The sequence below is a fragment of the Tenebrio molitor genome, chromosome 2 (assembly GCF_963966145.1).
Source record: "Tenebrio molitor chromosome 2, icTenMoli1.1, whole genome shotgun sequence".
Lineage (NCBI taxonomy): Eukaryota > Metazoa > Arthropoda > Insecta > Coleoptera > Tenebrionidae > Tenebrio > Tenebrio molitor.
The window spans coordinates 26,827,703-26,844,261 of NC_091047.1; the positions used below are offsets into that span (position 1 = coordinate 26,827,703).

Sequence of the window (16,559 nt, forward strand, 5' to 3'; positions counted from 1 at the left end):
TCGATTTGAAAACAAACGCCTCATAATACAAGAACACGCGTACGCCATAATAAACCTGCCTCCGCTGGTGAAAAACTCGTATCAGTCGCTGAGAAAATTAGTTGACGATTTCAACATCAACCTCGCAGCGTTGACGAATCTAGGGCAACCCACGGAACATTGGTCGGGTTTATTAGTACCTATCATAAGTCAGAAAATGGACTTTTTCACAAAGCGCGAATGGGAAGCTCAATTGGGTCCGGATCCACCGACTGTTGAGACGTTAAAATCCTTTTTGCAGAAAAAATGCGTAACTTTGGAATCGCTCAGCGTCGCAGAGCAACAGAGCGCAAAAACCAACAACGCGACGCCCAAATCAAATAACAAGACCTCCGCGAACCATTTCAGCAAGGACAGGACGCTGTGCAACGCTAGCACAAACAAACAAATACAGTGCTACATGTGCAAAGAGGCGCACGGACTGTACCAATGTCCTCAATTTTTGAATTTAGTTATCGCGCAGCGGGTCACACAGGTCAAAGAATGGAAGGTCTGCGAAAACTGCTTCCGAAAAGGCCACGAAGCCTCACAATGCAAATCGCGAGCATGTCGGTACTGCAAGGAGAAACATAATTCTCTTTTGCATGTAGAAAATAACGTGCAGACTTCAGTTGTTACTTACTCATCATTCGGAAAAGCGAAACAAAATCTCGCAACGGCGGAGATTTTAATTCGCGATAGTCAGGGCAACTGGCAGCGATGCCGTGGGCTATTAGACCCAGGCTCCCAGTCTAACTTCATCAGTGAGGAAACGGTCAAAAGGTTAGGGATCGGAACGAAGCCGGTTAACTGGCCGATAACGACGGTAGAAGGGTTGCAGGGTTGTGCACGGCAGTTAGCGCAAATTCATTTCAAATCGCTACATAACCCATTCAATGCTCACATCGATTGTTTGGTGTTAAATAAAATTACGGAAGAATTACCGTTATCTTCCTTTGAGTTCGAGTCACGGCAAATTCCGGGTAACATAAATCTGGCGGACCCAGAATTCAATGTGTCCAGAAAAGTAGACGTTTTATTGGGGTCCAGTATTTTCTGGCGTGTTTTAAGTGTCGGCCAAATCAAGGCAACTCGAAACAACCCACATCTGCAAGAAACAATCCTGGGGTGGGTTGTTGGGGGCGATATGGTTGCAGGTCGTAAACCATCTTACGGGACTCTTTGTAACGTGTCATTGAACTCCATCAATAAACAACTTTCCAAATTTTGGGACGTGGACGAATGTCCAACGAACAAAAGAGTCGTAATTGTAAAAAAGGAGGACATCGAGTGCGAAACCCATTTCAAAAACACGTGTTCTCGAAATGCTGAGGGTAGATTTACGGTCGAAATACCATTCAAGCTAAATGGCCCCAATATCGGCGTCTCAAAAGAGATGGCCATAAAACGTTTTTTATCATTGGAAAATAAGTTCCGAAAAGACCCAGCGTTGAAGCGTGATTACACGGAATTTATTAAGGAGTACATCCGACTCAATCATATGGAGCTAGTACCACCAACTCAAATGAACGTTAACGAACGGGTGTTTCTTCCGCATCACGCGGTCACGAAGGAAACGAGCACCACCACAAAGCTGAGGGTAGTTTTCGACGCCTCCGCGAAAACGACCACAGGTGTTAGTCTAAATGACGCGGTTATGGTCGGTCCAAAACTACAAAACGACTTGTTTGATATCATCATTCGGTTTCGGACGCACCAGTACGTTTTCACGGCGGATATCAACAAGATGTACCGGCAGATAATTGTCGCGGATCAACATCGGAAATATCAAACCATTTTGTGGAGAGAAAGTCCAGATATACCGATTCGAGAATATCAACTGGCGACGGTTACTTACGGGTTAAATTGCGCACCTTTTCTCGCGATACGTTGCTTACAACAACTCGCAGAAGAAGAAAAAGATAAATACCCTGCAGCTTACCCGGCCCTATTAAACGATTTCTTTATGGACGACGCATTAACCGGCGCTAACAGCATAGAAGAAACCAATCAAATACGCGAACAACTAACAAGGTTATTAGCGAGCGGCGGATTCGAACTTAGGAAATTCGCGGCGAACCACGACCAACTTCTGCCGGACCTAAATAACGCTGATTCGCATTTAATAAACTTTGATAAAAACGGCGACACAAAAATTTTAGGGTTATGGTGGAATTGTCGTGACGATAACCTAAGATACGAAGTCAAAAGCGAAAATCCTCAATCAATATTTACCAAGCGCAAGGTTTTGTCGGCGATTGTAAAAATTTACGACCCCTTACAATTAATCGGTCCGGTCATCGTAAAAGCAAAGCTCATTATGCAAGAGTTATGGAAACGGGAAATCGGTTGGGACGAAGAACTACCTGAGGACCTCAAAACCAGCTGGACCATAATTCTGAATCAATTACACTTGCTAAACCAAATCAGAATACCGAGGAAAGTCATTGAAAGTTATCCGTATAAGTCACTCGAAATTCACGGGTTTTCAGATGCATCCCAAGTTGCATATGGATGCTGCGTATATGTAAGGGTAATTGATGCAAACGGAAAAATATCCGTAAAATTGTTATGTGCGAAGTCGCGGGTAGCACCGTTAAAAACTATTTCCATACCGTGTTTGGAATTAGCCGCAGCTGTCCTATTAGCAAGGTTAATATCAAACATACAAGATATAATAAAAATCAAAGCTGATACGGTTCACTACTGGACAGATTCTACGATAGTACTCGCGTGGCTGACAGGATCTCCCGGTAGTTTTAAAACCTTTGTTGCGAATAGAGTGAGCGAAATTCTAAATCTGTCGAACATACAAAATTGGAAGCACGTAAACTCGGCGGATAACCCAGCAGACATCATATCGCGCGGAGTCTATCCCTCCGAATTATTGATAAATAATTTATGGTTCACGGGACCGCACTGGCTGTCGCAAAACCCAGATGGTTGGCCCTCACAGACGGCACAACAAATCACGGACGAAGTACCGGAATTACGACAGGTAGTAACCTTTACGGTCACCGGGACGGATGATAGTCACCCAAATCTTTGGGTTATCAATCAATTTTCCACATTTCGGAAACTACGACGGATAATAGCTTTATGTCTTCGATTTGCCGATCTTTGCAAAAAGAGAATAACAAAAAACGGTTATAATCATCCATCGACAGCGGAACTGCAAAACGCGGAAGAGAAAATAATACTTCTGGTGCAAAAGGCGAATTTCGAACACGAAATACGGGACCTAAAAGCAGGTAGACAGGTAAACTCGAAGAGTAAATTAAAACTGTTAAACCCATTCATTGACAATTCGGGGATGATAAGAGTGGGAGGACGATTGTCCAATTCACAATACCCACACGACAAAAAATATCCCATTGTTTTGCCAAAGGGTCACGTAACCCGACTGATACTTGAAAACACACATCGCGATCAACTACATGCTGGACCAACGGCCACACTAGCGGCGGTACGCGAAAAATTCTGGCCGTTAGATGGCCGCAGTGAAATTCGGAAAGTCGTGCACAGGTGCATCCCATGTTTCAGAACAAAACCGCACGACAATAACCCGATTATGGGCAATCTACCATCGCACCGAGTTAAAGCGAGCAGGCCGTTCACTAACTGTGGCGTTGATTTTGGCGGTCCCATATTCTTGAAAATCGGCGGGATTCGTAGTAAAAAAACTACCAAAGCTTACATATGTCTGTTCGTATGCTTTTCAACGAAGGCGATTCACTTAGAACTCGTCAGCGATTTGACCGCGGCGAATTTTTTGAACGGCCTAAAACGATTTATCGCGCGTAGAGGAATGGTAGCGAATATCTACTCCGACAACGCCACCAATTTTGTTGGAGCTCAACGGGACCTACGTGACGTGTTTTTGGCTGACGAATTCGGCAACATCGTGTTAAGACACCTAGCGGAGTTTAATATCAATTGGCATTTCATACCCGCCCGGTCACCTCATTTCGGAGGTCTTTGGGAAGCCGGAATTAAAGCAGTAAAGGGGCATATCAAACGCGTAATTGGCCAAACCTCGTTAACATATGAGGAAATGTACACATTGTTGACAGGTATTGAAGCTTGCCTCAATTCGCGACCCTTGTGCCCGCTGACTGAAGATCCGAGCGATTTAAACGTCTTAACACCCGGACACTTCCTGATTGGCACGGCGATGACATCCCCACTGGAGCATCAAATCGTCGACGTTCCCCAGAACCGCTTGACGCGATGGCAGCACCTAGAGCAGATGAGACAGCACTTCTGGAACCGCTGGTCCAAGGAGTACGTCGGCCAGCTGCAAGAGCGGCCAAAATGGCAGAAGGGCAATTCCAGCGCAGCAATCAAAGAAGGCGATCTGGTAGTTCTGAAGGAGGCCACACCCCCGCTCACCTGGAAACTTGGTCGCGTCACAGCCGTCCACCCAGGCGCCGACGACATCATCCGCGTGGCCACGGTGAAGACGGACTCAGGCACCACGAAACGAGCCGTCAGAAATCTGTGCGTACTCCCCATCGACGATTAGTGCAGTGGTGATATGTTTCATGGGCAATTTTGTGCAGTGAAGTGGCGCAATTTTTATCAGAAAAGACTGTCATTACTCATTAGTTAAGGATAATTAATCAATTGAATTAATTTAAGGTCACATATTAGGTTTTTTGAAATTTGTATTCGTAAAATGATAAAACGTAGTTCGTAGTTATGAATATTTTGTAATTTAATAGCTCGTATAATCTTGTTCATTGAAACGATTGTTTCAATCGGGGGCAGGATGTCGGGGCGTAGAGCCACCCCCCTCCTTTCAGAACCGAGAACCACCCCTGCGTGGGTGAAGAGAGAGATTTGAGACGACAGTACCGAGATGGACTCAGGGTAGAACAGTCAGAGTCACAAGTCAGAAGTCATTCTTACCCAACATCTCGAGTACGGTCGTACGGTCCAAAGAATTGTATAAATGTAAATAAAGGTTTTACACAAAGCGATACGGTGTGTCAGTTCACGCGCGCCTACAGTCAAACCAGTGAAGCCTCCATTAGGCTGAGCAAACCCAGGAGCCCCATTTGGTTCCGAGCAATTCCTGGAGCCCCCATTAGGCCCCAAACACAATCTATGATACTTTCTTAATATTTTAATGTTATGGTTTGGGGATTTTGTTATCTAAGGATATTTAAAAAAATGCATTCTATCAGTGGACGTGGTCTATATGTAGTCTGTTTTTTAATCAAAGAACCACGACCTGTTAATTTAGGTTAGCAAGGATAGCTACGAAAAAGAAAGTGCCGTGTCTTTGATTAAGAAATTCGTCATGCATTTGTGGAATCCTGAAATGGATCATTTAAATAAACAATTACATATAGGTATTATTGCATTTTTTCCATTTTTTCCCTACAACTTACAGTGCACAAGCGCATTATGGACTGTCATAGCTATCCTTGATGGCATTTTTTTTTGCTCTTACGGTATAAAGCACTTCTGTGTTACAAGGGAGAAGTTTACACATACACACACGAACTTAGCGAGTGTGGTAATCCCATGCGCAAAGTGTTAGAAATAAACCATGCCATTATCCATTTGACAACATCTTGAGATTTAATGTATCATCATTCATCACATTAAAAAAATGTTCTCGACACATGTACCACTTTCTCAGTTTATAAAATATCACTTGAAAGAAACAACTTCAATTTCACAGTAAATGCTGAAAACTTTTATTGTCTAACATTTAACCATTAGATTAGTCAAGAAACCTTTTTGCATCTTTCTATTATATTGCATTTATATATGTATTTTTTAATTATTTACTACTACAAGTAATTAATTTATTCACATCACTCCAGAAAAGTCTTTGACGATTAATTTACCTTCACATTTTATATGATTTCTTTTAAAACAAAGATCCTGTTAATATCCTGTACAGAAAAGTCGTCCCCTTTTAACAAATTACAGCTTCAAAAACAAATTAAAATTACTAAATATTGATTAATTAAAAAATAAATTGCATTCAAAATTCCCCTGTAACCCATCTCAGAGATGAAGATGAAACTTCGATATTTTGCTCTAAGATTTCGCATCTGTCGTTGAGTTAACGTGTTGTTCTTCTACTAAAGAGAGTCACAAAAGACAAGAGCAACCTGATCTTTTATAATCAAAATAATTTGTAAGTACCTAAATGTTGATTCTTTATACACTCACCGGCAGAAAAAGCGGAATACAATTATGATTGTACATATAATTTTGAGGGTTATGGAAAGCAGAGAGGTGAAACCAGGCTTCATCAGAAAATTTTGAAATGCTTAAGGCGTCATCATTTTTATCACTTTGGATTTAAGCTGTTTTGAGACTATCAGTAAAATTTGTATATCTTGGATTACTGACCTATTTATAATAAGTGCGGAAAGCAACCCATTCATGCAGAATTTAACGCAAGAGGTGAAGGCCGAGGGCCGAAACCTGCAGGAGTAGATGTAATTGTTTTCAGCACGTAATATAAACAATATTTTTCCTACTTAACTTAAAAAATAACTATAAAAAATCAAGGATTAAATTAAATTTTAAAAATACTTCTAGATTACAAAAAATCGTTGCTTTCTATACAGTACCGCAGCAAAGGAAATTATATAAAATGACAAAGGAAAGTTAATATAAAATATGGGATTATTGTAAGTAATGACTTAATGAGTCATGAGAAAGAATTGACATTGAAAATACCAGAACTTTGAAAAAGGAAGTGCCTAACATTGAATATGCAAAATTTAAATAATTGAATACAACAGGATCTACGTAATTAGCAGCACATAAATTTTCTACAAATTCACGAGATAAATGTGCTTTGAGCCTTTAGCGGAATCCTAAATCCTATGTAGGGCAGAAATCCGGTTTGTGTGCCGATGTGAGATGCAACAATACCATCTGACGTGTTATTGTTTGCCCAGTAAATACAGAAATGATGCGGGTCTTGTTGACGAGCAACACCATCATTAAACATAAACACCATACCAGTCTCACATAAACGCAGATGTAGCTCCACAAAAGTACAACGGAACGGAAGAACTCCTTCAGGAAAACGCTCGCCGTATAGTCGCCTTGCCGCTCTTGAATTACCACGTGCTTCGACATAGAGTAAATGCAAATCGGTGTATTCTTGTTTTGTGAAATTTTGACCAAATTTTCAATTATTTTTATCTCGAAAATGAAAAGACTTTTATTAGAAACATTTTTTGTGTATGAGTTCTACTCATCGTCACCTACTACTGGATTTCTTCTGGCAAGTTATATCGGGACCAGCCTGTAGGTATATACTAAACCAAAAATGATAAACGCATTGTTGTCAACATTAACAAGATTATATTCTGTTCTATACAGATTGATTCGCATAACTTTCCGACCCTAACGAAATTTAAATTCAGCCAGTAATACGTTATTCAGTTTTAACTTGATACTTTTATTTACTATGAAATCTAGACACTCCTGGCATAATTGACAATCACTTGACAGTTCGTTTTTGTATAGTTCTGAAATAATTTTTGTTAATTAAAATGTGCTCCAATGACGAAAGGATCGATATGATATTGATATGTGATGAGATTAAAAAAAATATATTGTCCATTACTGCCACTTTTATGTACAAACCATACAAAACTTTAAAGTAATTCAGGTTTTTGGATCAAGTATTGCTGACTGTATTTAAATTTCGTTAGGGTCGGAAAGTTATGTGAATCAGTCTGTATTCAGACATATTTTTAGAAGTTTAGTTGTATCTATAGGATATTTCACGAGTGATAATAAGCCTGACGGAATTGAGAATCCAACCCACAATATATTTTCCACGACCGGCCTGTTCCAAAGTGTAATTTGAGTGATCCCCGCAAAGCGCTAGTGTACGGGCGCTTTTTAGGGATATTATTCATCTTAAGTTTTTGTCACCGAGAGTTTTTCTCGTTCAAATGACATTCGAATTTAAAATCAAAAATACAAAAATACGATTGTATTCAGTATTGTTTTAGAAAGAAAATATGAACTTACTGTACTCAATCTTAACTCCAGAATCATGTCTAAACATATTTTTCCGCATTTTTATTCTTTAGAAGCGCCCATACTGTGGCGCCCTCATCGGCGAAAATTGGCTCTTTCTCGGAAACATTTTCGCAATGCTTTTTTAATGAAATGAACAGGCCGGTTATTATTCAGCAGGTCGTGATATTTTCAATTCCGTCGGGAATTATCCTGTATACTGGGTTATTCACATAAGATGACGAGCCTGACCAAGTAAAAATGCAAACCAAAAGGCAATTCAAAGCAATCTCGATCCCGATTACATTATTCGGCATTATCATAATGCGTATAAAACATAGATAGCTTTTAATGTCAGCCTAATGAATGTCAATTTCTGACAGAAAAATACGTCTCTCAACAAAATATGATTTAATTAACAATGATAAGCAATTAAAATCGCAAAAGTAACGGGTAAGTGGGATCATTTCGGTTCAGTCATCGTTCGAAAACCTTTTCAAATACTAAATATGAACGAAAAATGCAATGACAGATATATCTTTCAAATTAATAGAATATAATACCTTCTTGGATTCCTGATTTAATTTTTAAATACCAAAACACAATGAATGCTTTGTAAAGTGTATTTTGGGTTGCATTTTTACCTGGTCAGGCTCGTCATCTTATGTAAATAACCCTGTATTTTAAATAATAAGGACATTTTCCTTTCAAATTCTAAATCGTTTGAGTTACGCAGCCAGTAATACACACCACTTTTTTACATAAAATTTTTTTAAACAAATTTATGAATACTAAAACATTTACTAAAGTATTTTTAAAGATATATCTGACAACTTAACAGAACTTGTCAATCAAGCACTTTGCAAATGTATTATTGTATTGGTCAGCTCTGTATCAGAATGTTACTGTCACAATACTCACAATGTCAATTGTCAATGTCAACCTAACCTAATTAACATTGTGTTCAATTTATATTCATTAAACACTGAAAATAAAAATTCTATTGTCAGTTTCGTTATTAGATTAATAAAAAAACGACCTGGGCAGCTCTCTTTTGTATTTCTACAACAGAAGATCGTTATTTTCGATATCGAAAAAAATCATTGAAATGTCCAAGAAAATCAAGGTGAGTAAAAAAACAGACTTTACGTTAATAGCTTTAAATGATGTAAATGAACAGATCGGTATTATCGGCGGTTCAGGCCTAGACAATCCAGACATTTTGAAAAACTCCAAAATTAAGACTGCACCCCAAACTCCTTTTGGAAAACCATCAGACGACCTAACTGTAGGAGAGATTGAAGGCATAGAGTGTGTGCTTTTGGCTCGACATGGGCGCAAACACAATGTAATGCCTGGAAATGTCAATTATCGAGCAAATATATGGACATTAAAAGAAGAAGGATGTACTCATATTGTTGCAGCAACTGCCACCGGTTCCTTACAGGAACACATCAAGCCTGGCGACATTGTGATTCTGGATAATTTTATTGACAGGTAACAATATTTTACACAATTTCGTCAAGAAATAATTTGACTGTTTTAGGACACAAGGTCGAAAACAAACATTTTATGATGGAGAAGCCAAACATCCACAAGGAATATGCCATTTACCGATGGAACCTGCATTCCATGAGAAAACCAGACAGATGATCATCCAAACAGCCCAACAGCTGAACATTGCCGTCCATAAAACAGGAACCGTAGTTACTATAGAAGGTCCCAGGTTTTCTAGCAAGGCTGAGAGTAACATGTTCAGGCAATGGGGAGGACATGTGATAAACATGACGTCCGTTCCAGAGGTATTTTTTGCAAATTCGCGGATTTGATGTACTGACATTTATTTTAGGTAGTTCTAGCTAAAGAAGCAGGTATCTGCTATGCAGCGATTGCTCTAGCAACAGATTATGATTGCTGGAAAGAAAACAAAGAAGAACACGTTACTGTTGCTGATGTGCTTGCTACATTTAAGAAGAATTGTACAAAAGTTACTGCACTCATCACAGCTGTTGTTCCAAAAATTGCCAAAGAGAATTGGGACCAAAGCTGCAAAGAACTTCAGGTAAATATTTAAACTTCAATAATGCAACATATTGATCTCTTTTCGTTTCAGGATCTTGTCAAAAATAGCGTCATGACTTGATCTACGAAGCAGTTTAAACATAGTAAATTCAGGCCAAATTTATTTTTATATGTTTTTTTATAAAATCTTTACATATTGTTAAAGATAATCTCACAAACTTCTTAACTTCCTATATCATAGTTGATAGGAATCTACCGAGCGATCATTTAAAAAGTAAATCGAGTTTGCTTTGGAGCCTATGCTATAGCATGGGTTGCCATAGGTAACACGCCGACTCGATTTATTTTTTAATTGATCGCACCGTAGTAATCCTGTATATACAAGTGTTTCACGTAACTTTCTGACCCTGACGAACTTTAAATACAACCATTAATACTTCTTTCATTTATAACTATAACTTTCATTGACTACTGAATATTGAGTTGCATACATTCGGCGTAGATATCGGAAAGTTACGTGAAACACCTTGTATACCTAAATAGTTCTCTGCTTAAAGCCTATAAGTAAAACAATACACAATTTCTAAAAACGTTTTTCTCAAATAATCGGCATCCTATTTTTGGATTAGAAAAGTTAATATGAAGAATGTTTCAGTTATTAAAGTTGTGTCTTGTAAATGTTAAATAGCAGGGGCCTACTAGTACTTCTTAAGTGGTTAAAAAAATGTAGAATCAAAAGAAATAAAATCTGTTACTATAACAAAACAGTGTCGTTTGTGTCGTACCATGTGAGCAACGGTAACTGTTTCAGTTGACAATAAAAAATTTTACTTGAAAATGGAAAAACTGAATTGTACATACCTACAAGGTGATTAAAAAGAAAACAAATCAAGAGTGCAACCTCATTTTTCGTTTTATCGAAACGTTTGTCTTGGTTTAATCGTACCATAATTATTGCCATCGTTTTATTGGTTGCGTAGCCTTCGAAAAATATACAGATATTTCACGTGTGGTAATGAACCAGACGGAATTGAAAATGCAACCCACAATACACTTGACATTAAAAATTTAGGTCGTCTTTGAATGATGACTTTTCTAAGAAGTCATATCGGGTGGAAATCATAACTTTGGCAAAATCAGTACTTATCGTTCAGTGATCAAGTAACTATTTTGGGATTATCTGCCAAAGAAACTTTTGATGACATGAAATTTGTTGGACCATAAGTTTCACGTATACAAGATCTGGCGCAAAAGTCTTCGTCTTCATTTTCTGGGGTGGGATAATTTTCACTGATTACATGCAACAAGAAAAATCGATCACGGGAGAATATTAGCGTTCTTTGTTAACAAAAGTCAGGTCAAAATTGTGAAAAACTGTCTAGAGGTGTGTTATTTTTGTAAGTTTGCCGACCATCCATCATAGTAGGTATTCTCTTAACTCGGCTCCGTGGAATTATTGTCTGTTTCCAAAACTCAAAATTTACAGCAAATTAAATGATGATCGAAGCTCCAGACCGGGTTTGCAGACAAAAAAAAAAACCGATTTTTTTTCCAAAGAGTTAGAACATGAACCTGGTGTTAAACAAACAGTCGTAGATAAATTTACTTTTTTGTTCGACACTGTCAGAATTTGAGAATTTTCTCCTGTGTGAACGGATTTTTATAAATTTGACAACTTGTCAAAACGAAACGTCAAGCTAATTTTAAAGATTTTTAGCGATTTGGAGCCTTCAAGAGGCTCGTCGAACAAAAAAACGTTGTATTCAACTCGTTCTTGTGTAATTTGGACCTTTTTTGGCACTCGTAGACCTTTAAAACTCGAGTGAAACGGTCCACTCATCCCAAAAAAAGTCAAAATTACACACGAACTCGTTAAATAAATAACTATTATTTCCACCTTCTAAGTAAATGACACTTTATAGGCCCGTAGAAGAGATCTGTAAAGACTTTACAAGGCTCATCAAAAAATAACAATTAATCAAAACTAATTAAATGATTTTTGAAAAAGTTTATTATAAACACAAACAAATTGAACTGTCAATTGTTGCAATTACATACGTTAATAATGCATTTTGATCCGTTTCGAAAGTCATTTTCATATCGCTCCTGGGATCGGGTCAGTGGAGAACCGCACTTGCAGCGTTGGTAATTCCGTGGTTATTTTTTGCATTTCAAAAAAATCGCCTTCAAAGTTTTCATCGGGCATTAAAACCATTCTTTCTTTTCTTTCTTTTTAACAAATTTCACAAAACTTCTGACAGTATTTTTGTTGTTTATCTCAACACCATGACGACGTAGGTCATTTCATTACAAAATTTTTATAAACATAAATAACAATTAAAAAACGAAATTTAAAGGCTGAAGGTGGTAATAAACACGAGCGTCTAGCTGCAGGGATAAACCTTCCAATGAAAATCTAGAACAAAATGCGCATGCGCTAGTACAAATTTTACGCGATAACTTCAATAATATGAACAAAGTTTTAGCAACGTTTCTACAGGGTGAGTAATTATTATAAATGATTGTAGTCGAAGCAGGCCATGCCCATGCTATGAAATTTTTGCTGCTTTCATGTGAACTGTCAATTTTTGTCGCTGTCAGTGTCATTTTTAGGTGAAAAGTACGGTGATGAGTATTTTATTATTTTTTTTTAAATTACCGATTGAATCCAAAAATATTGAGTTGTTTTTCACCTAATTTAACTCCTGAGTGTGAACGGTGTGTACTCACTTAAATATTTACATCATTTTGATGTTTTTTATACATATGGAGCGGCAACCATAAACGGAAGAGGGAAAGCGGCCTACCACCAGCCACCGAAATGCATGCAGCCTGCACCCTACACCACTCTTCAATCTTCATGCACTCTGTATCTGTACCACAGTACCACACTACTGCAAACGCACCCTATCACAGTCAATTGGCGGTAAATTTTAAATGCTCCAACCATCCCACGTTTCTATTGGAGGGTTTATCCCTGCAGCTAGACGCTTGTGAAATAAACGTTTGTATGCAACTCGCTTAGCAATTAACCTTTACTGGGCTTACTGGCTTATGGAGACTCATTCCTTACGTCACTCGTCCCACAAGTGCTAGCGCGCCCGTAACGATTAATTTACTAAGCGCGTCACATAAATAACTATTTCCTGGCCCACGAATATCAAATTTTGGATGAGAAAGAAAAAGTCAGAATCTGACGTATTTTGCCAATTCAAGAAAACGTTGATTGTATTGCAGTAAATGAATGATATTAAAAAATTCTCACAACATGTGAGAAGTGTAAACACTTATGCAATAAAAGGAGCACGGTATCGGGGTCGGATTTTATTTTATCATTGCGGATATTTCTATCAAACATGATAATTGATAATCAATTATTATTAAGACAGAATTTTTGTCGATAATCTCATTGACAAATAAATCACGATTTTTGAAGAACTTGTGATTATTTTGTCAATGTCAATGTAAACAATAATAGAAATATATCTTTGATAAAAGCCATCTTTTATTTTACATTTTTATAGGGATACATCCTTCGTTGTATCCAAGAATAGTTATTTGTGTATCAAGGCCAAAAAGTGCATTTTTCCGTCCCAGTCTGGGTTTTCTAGTCGAGGCGCAGCCGAGACTTGAAACAGACGAGGACAAAAGGCGACCGCACGAATTACAAAGCAAAAGATATCATTGGGAAAATTACAAATTTATTTTGTATCTACTTTTTTCAAATACATATTAGGGTGTCTAGAAAGTTCTGAGCGTTTTTTAGAAAAATACATAAAAATAAATAAATACCTATTACTTATAAAATTAAACAACAATTAAACTAAATATTCGCCGTTATTGGTAATGGCTTCCAACCATCTTTGTCCCAAAAGCTCAATTCCACAACGATAGAAGATGGGCTCTTTCGTCCCGAACGATTCTTATCTTTAAGACCTTCTTTCTCATTCAGAAATTTCGCAAACCATCGCCGACAAGTAGAGTCTTTTATCGTCCCCGCACCTTCAATTCTACATACATATATTTCTTGTGGCTGCTGCCGCTGAATGTCCACATTTAATTCATATATCATTAAATTACGATTTCGTTCTTTTTCCATGTAAACAATCAATTACCAGAATGTAACCAATTGAAAATTATTTAATGGAGAAAGGTCAAATTGTTTATGGACAAGTGTACTGTTACGTTATAAATTACGCTCCCGAAACTGGGCAACCCTGTTACCGGTTACAAATCCGGAATGTTCAGGGGTATAACGAACAAGTCGTGGCTTCGACTCGGTTTACAATGCGAACCACGAGAAACGCCGACTGAAGCTGAAAAATTGGTGAGAACAGCCCGGAGTACGGGAAATGATACACAATCTAACAGGTAGTTCTGATTTTTTAATATGTTCTTTGGACCTCAGCCAAGAGTAAAAAACCAAATTTACAACTTCGAAAGACTTGTGCGTGTTGCGTGGTAGCCGAAGAACAGCAAAATTTTCGCACTATTTTCAGTTTTTGCTCAATATCTCTTAAGATATGACTCTTACAGAACAAGTTGAAGTTATCTTTTTTAAACTAGATTAAATTCACTTCAGTTTGAGGCCTAAGCAAACTTTGTGCGTCCAGCAGTTTCCGAGATACAGCTCTTCAAAAATTGGGTATTTTTTCCAAGAAGTGAAAATTTTTTGTTTACGTCTCTTATTTTATTAAATATCGTCAAAAATACTCGCCCCATGAGAAAAGTCAACGGCAATGAACTTGAAGCGTATTTGTTTAGCTTTAAACTGAGATCTGATGGACAGCTGCAGGCCAAAAGTGGAATATAACCGAAAAACTCGAAAAAGAGAATTTGGGAAAAATAAATGAAAACAAGTTTTCAGCGCATCAAACATCACGTATAGGGCCTAAACCGATCAAATAAGTTATTTTAACGTAATTTAGTATGTGTGGTTAACAACTTGAAGGGATCTGTGAAGTCGGTGGAGAAATACTGCCCTCAGCGCCAGACTTGTTCTGATTGTATGGAAAATCATCAAATATGCTCCTTTGGAACGGGTTCATTAAGCAGGTGACAAGTGGCCTTGAGTTTTATGCCTCAAAAATTATTTTCCTCTCATTTATCCGCACCCCACCTAATGATTACGATACAGTGTTCATATCACCTTTTGAAGCCAGTGAGAGAAGTAAAGTTCATTTTCAAAAAACCTGCCTCGTTACTTTTGATCAACCACTGTTCTTTAAGGCCAAAGATATTGTTGAGGGTGGCCAACATTCTGAGTTAAGCTGCGTGGTTGTGAGGCTTGGAGAGTTCCATCTCCTCATGTCATTTATGGGTTGTATCGGTGCAATAATGGCAGGGAGTTGTTTGAAGGCGCTATTTATGACTATTTATACAGATCACAGGCCTGGACAAGATGCTGAATGGTCATGCATAGTCATGAGCTGTACGAGCACACATTTTGACTAATCTGATATTGGCTGGCATTATTTTCGATGAGGTAGACTTGACTGGGAAAGAAAGAGCCGAAACGAGAATAAGCTACGTGAGAGTGAGAGGTCTCTCATCTTGTTTGTAAAGGAAAATAGGACTTACCAAAGCTTAAGTGCCAAATTCAAAACTGCATTGCATAATTTGGAAGGTAATCAAAGCAGTGGGACCAATATTTTCACACGTCTACTCCCTTAAAACTATTCATCCAGGCAGAGCGTCAGGGTGATTAAGAACCTTCACCTGTATACTATCGATAAAATGCTACCTTGTTTTCATTCAGTTGGTCACTATTTCCTCACAAAGAGTACCCACTTATATTTGCAAGATATGATGATTCTAGAACAGCGGATGGATCCAACTGAGTTTAAGATATTCATAGAACAAATTTTACTATCCGCCGATCCGATAAATTTTGGCCCGGCCTATGGTCAGATTTGATTGCTGACGTGGTTTATGAAAAGCTACGGTGGATTGGCAAATGTGCGTGGAACCTCCAGCAGTGAGCTAGCACAGTGGACCGTAAAAATGGGGTTCATGATAAACATACTTGTATATGCCAGAACATGTACCCGCCGGAGCTCAAATTAAAGCGCGCCAATGAATGAGAGGAAAATAATTCTTGGTCGATCAAAATCAAGACCACTTGTCACCTGCTCCATGAACCCGTTCCAAACGAGCATACTTGGGGTGTTCGATGATTTTCCATACAATCAGAACCAGAACAAGTCTGGCGCTGAGGGCAGTATTTCTCCACCAACTTCACAGACTCTCTTCAAGTTGTTAATCACACATACTAAATTACGTTACAATAACTTATTTGATCGGTTTAGGCCCTATACGTGATGTTTGATGCGCTGAAAACTTGTTTTCATTTATTTATCCCAAATTCCATCTTTCGAGGTTTTCGGTTATATGCCACTTTTGAGAGAAGTGTTGGACCTGCAACTGCCTGTCAGATCTCAATTTAAAGCTAAATAAATGCACTTCAAGTTCATTGCCCATGACTTTTCTCATAGGGCGAGTATTTTTGA

The 16,559-nt window shown here is 38.2% G+C and overlaps 1 protein-coding gene and 1 long non-coding RNA gene across 2 annotated transcripts; one reads left to right on the forward strand and one right to left on the reverse strand.

Moving 5' to 3' along the window:
* Positions 1 to 8,929: 8,929 nt before the first annotated feature.
* Positions 8,930 to 10,815, forward strand: Mtap (Methylthioadenosine phosphorylase). Its single transcript, XM_069038476.1, has 5 exons — positions 8,930 to 9,154; positions 9,209 to 9,525; positions 9,575 to 9,830; positions 9,878 to 10,090; positions 10,142 to 10,815. The coding sequence occupies exons 1-5, from the start codon at positions 9,137 to 9,139 to the stop codon at positions 10,169 to 10,171; spliced, it is 834 nt and encodes a 277-aa protein (XP_068894577.1). The 5' UTR covers positions 8,930 to 9,136; the 3' UTR covers positions 10,172 to 10,815.
* Positions 10,816 to 12,043: 1,228 nt separating this feature from the next.
* LOC138124244 (uncharacterized) lies at positions 12,044 to 12,942 on the reverse strand. The gene is made up of 2 exons (XR_011157059.1): positions 12,781 to 12,942; positions 12,044 to 12,466 (listed from the first exon to the last, which is right to left on the reverse strand). It is a non-coding gene; the product is annotated as an uncharacterized lncRNA (long non-coding RNA).
* Positions 12,943 to 16,559: the final 3,617 nt, after the last annotated feature.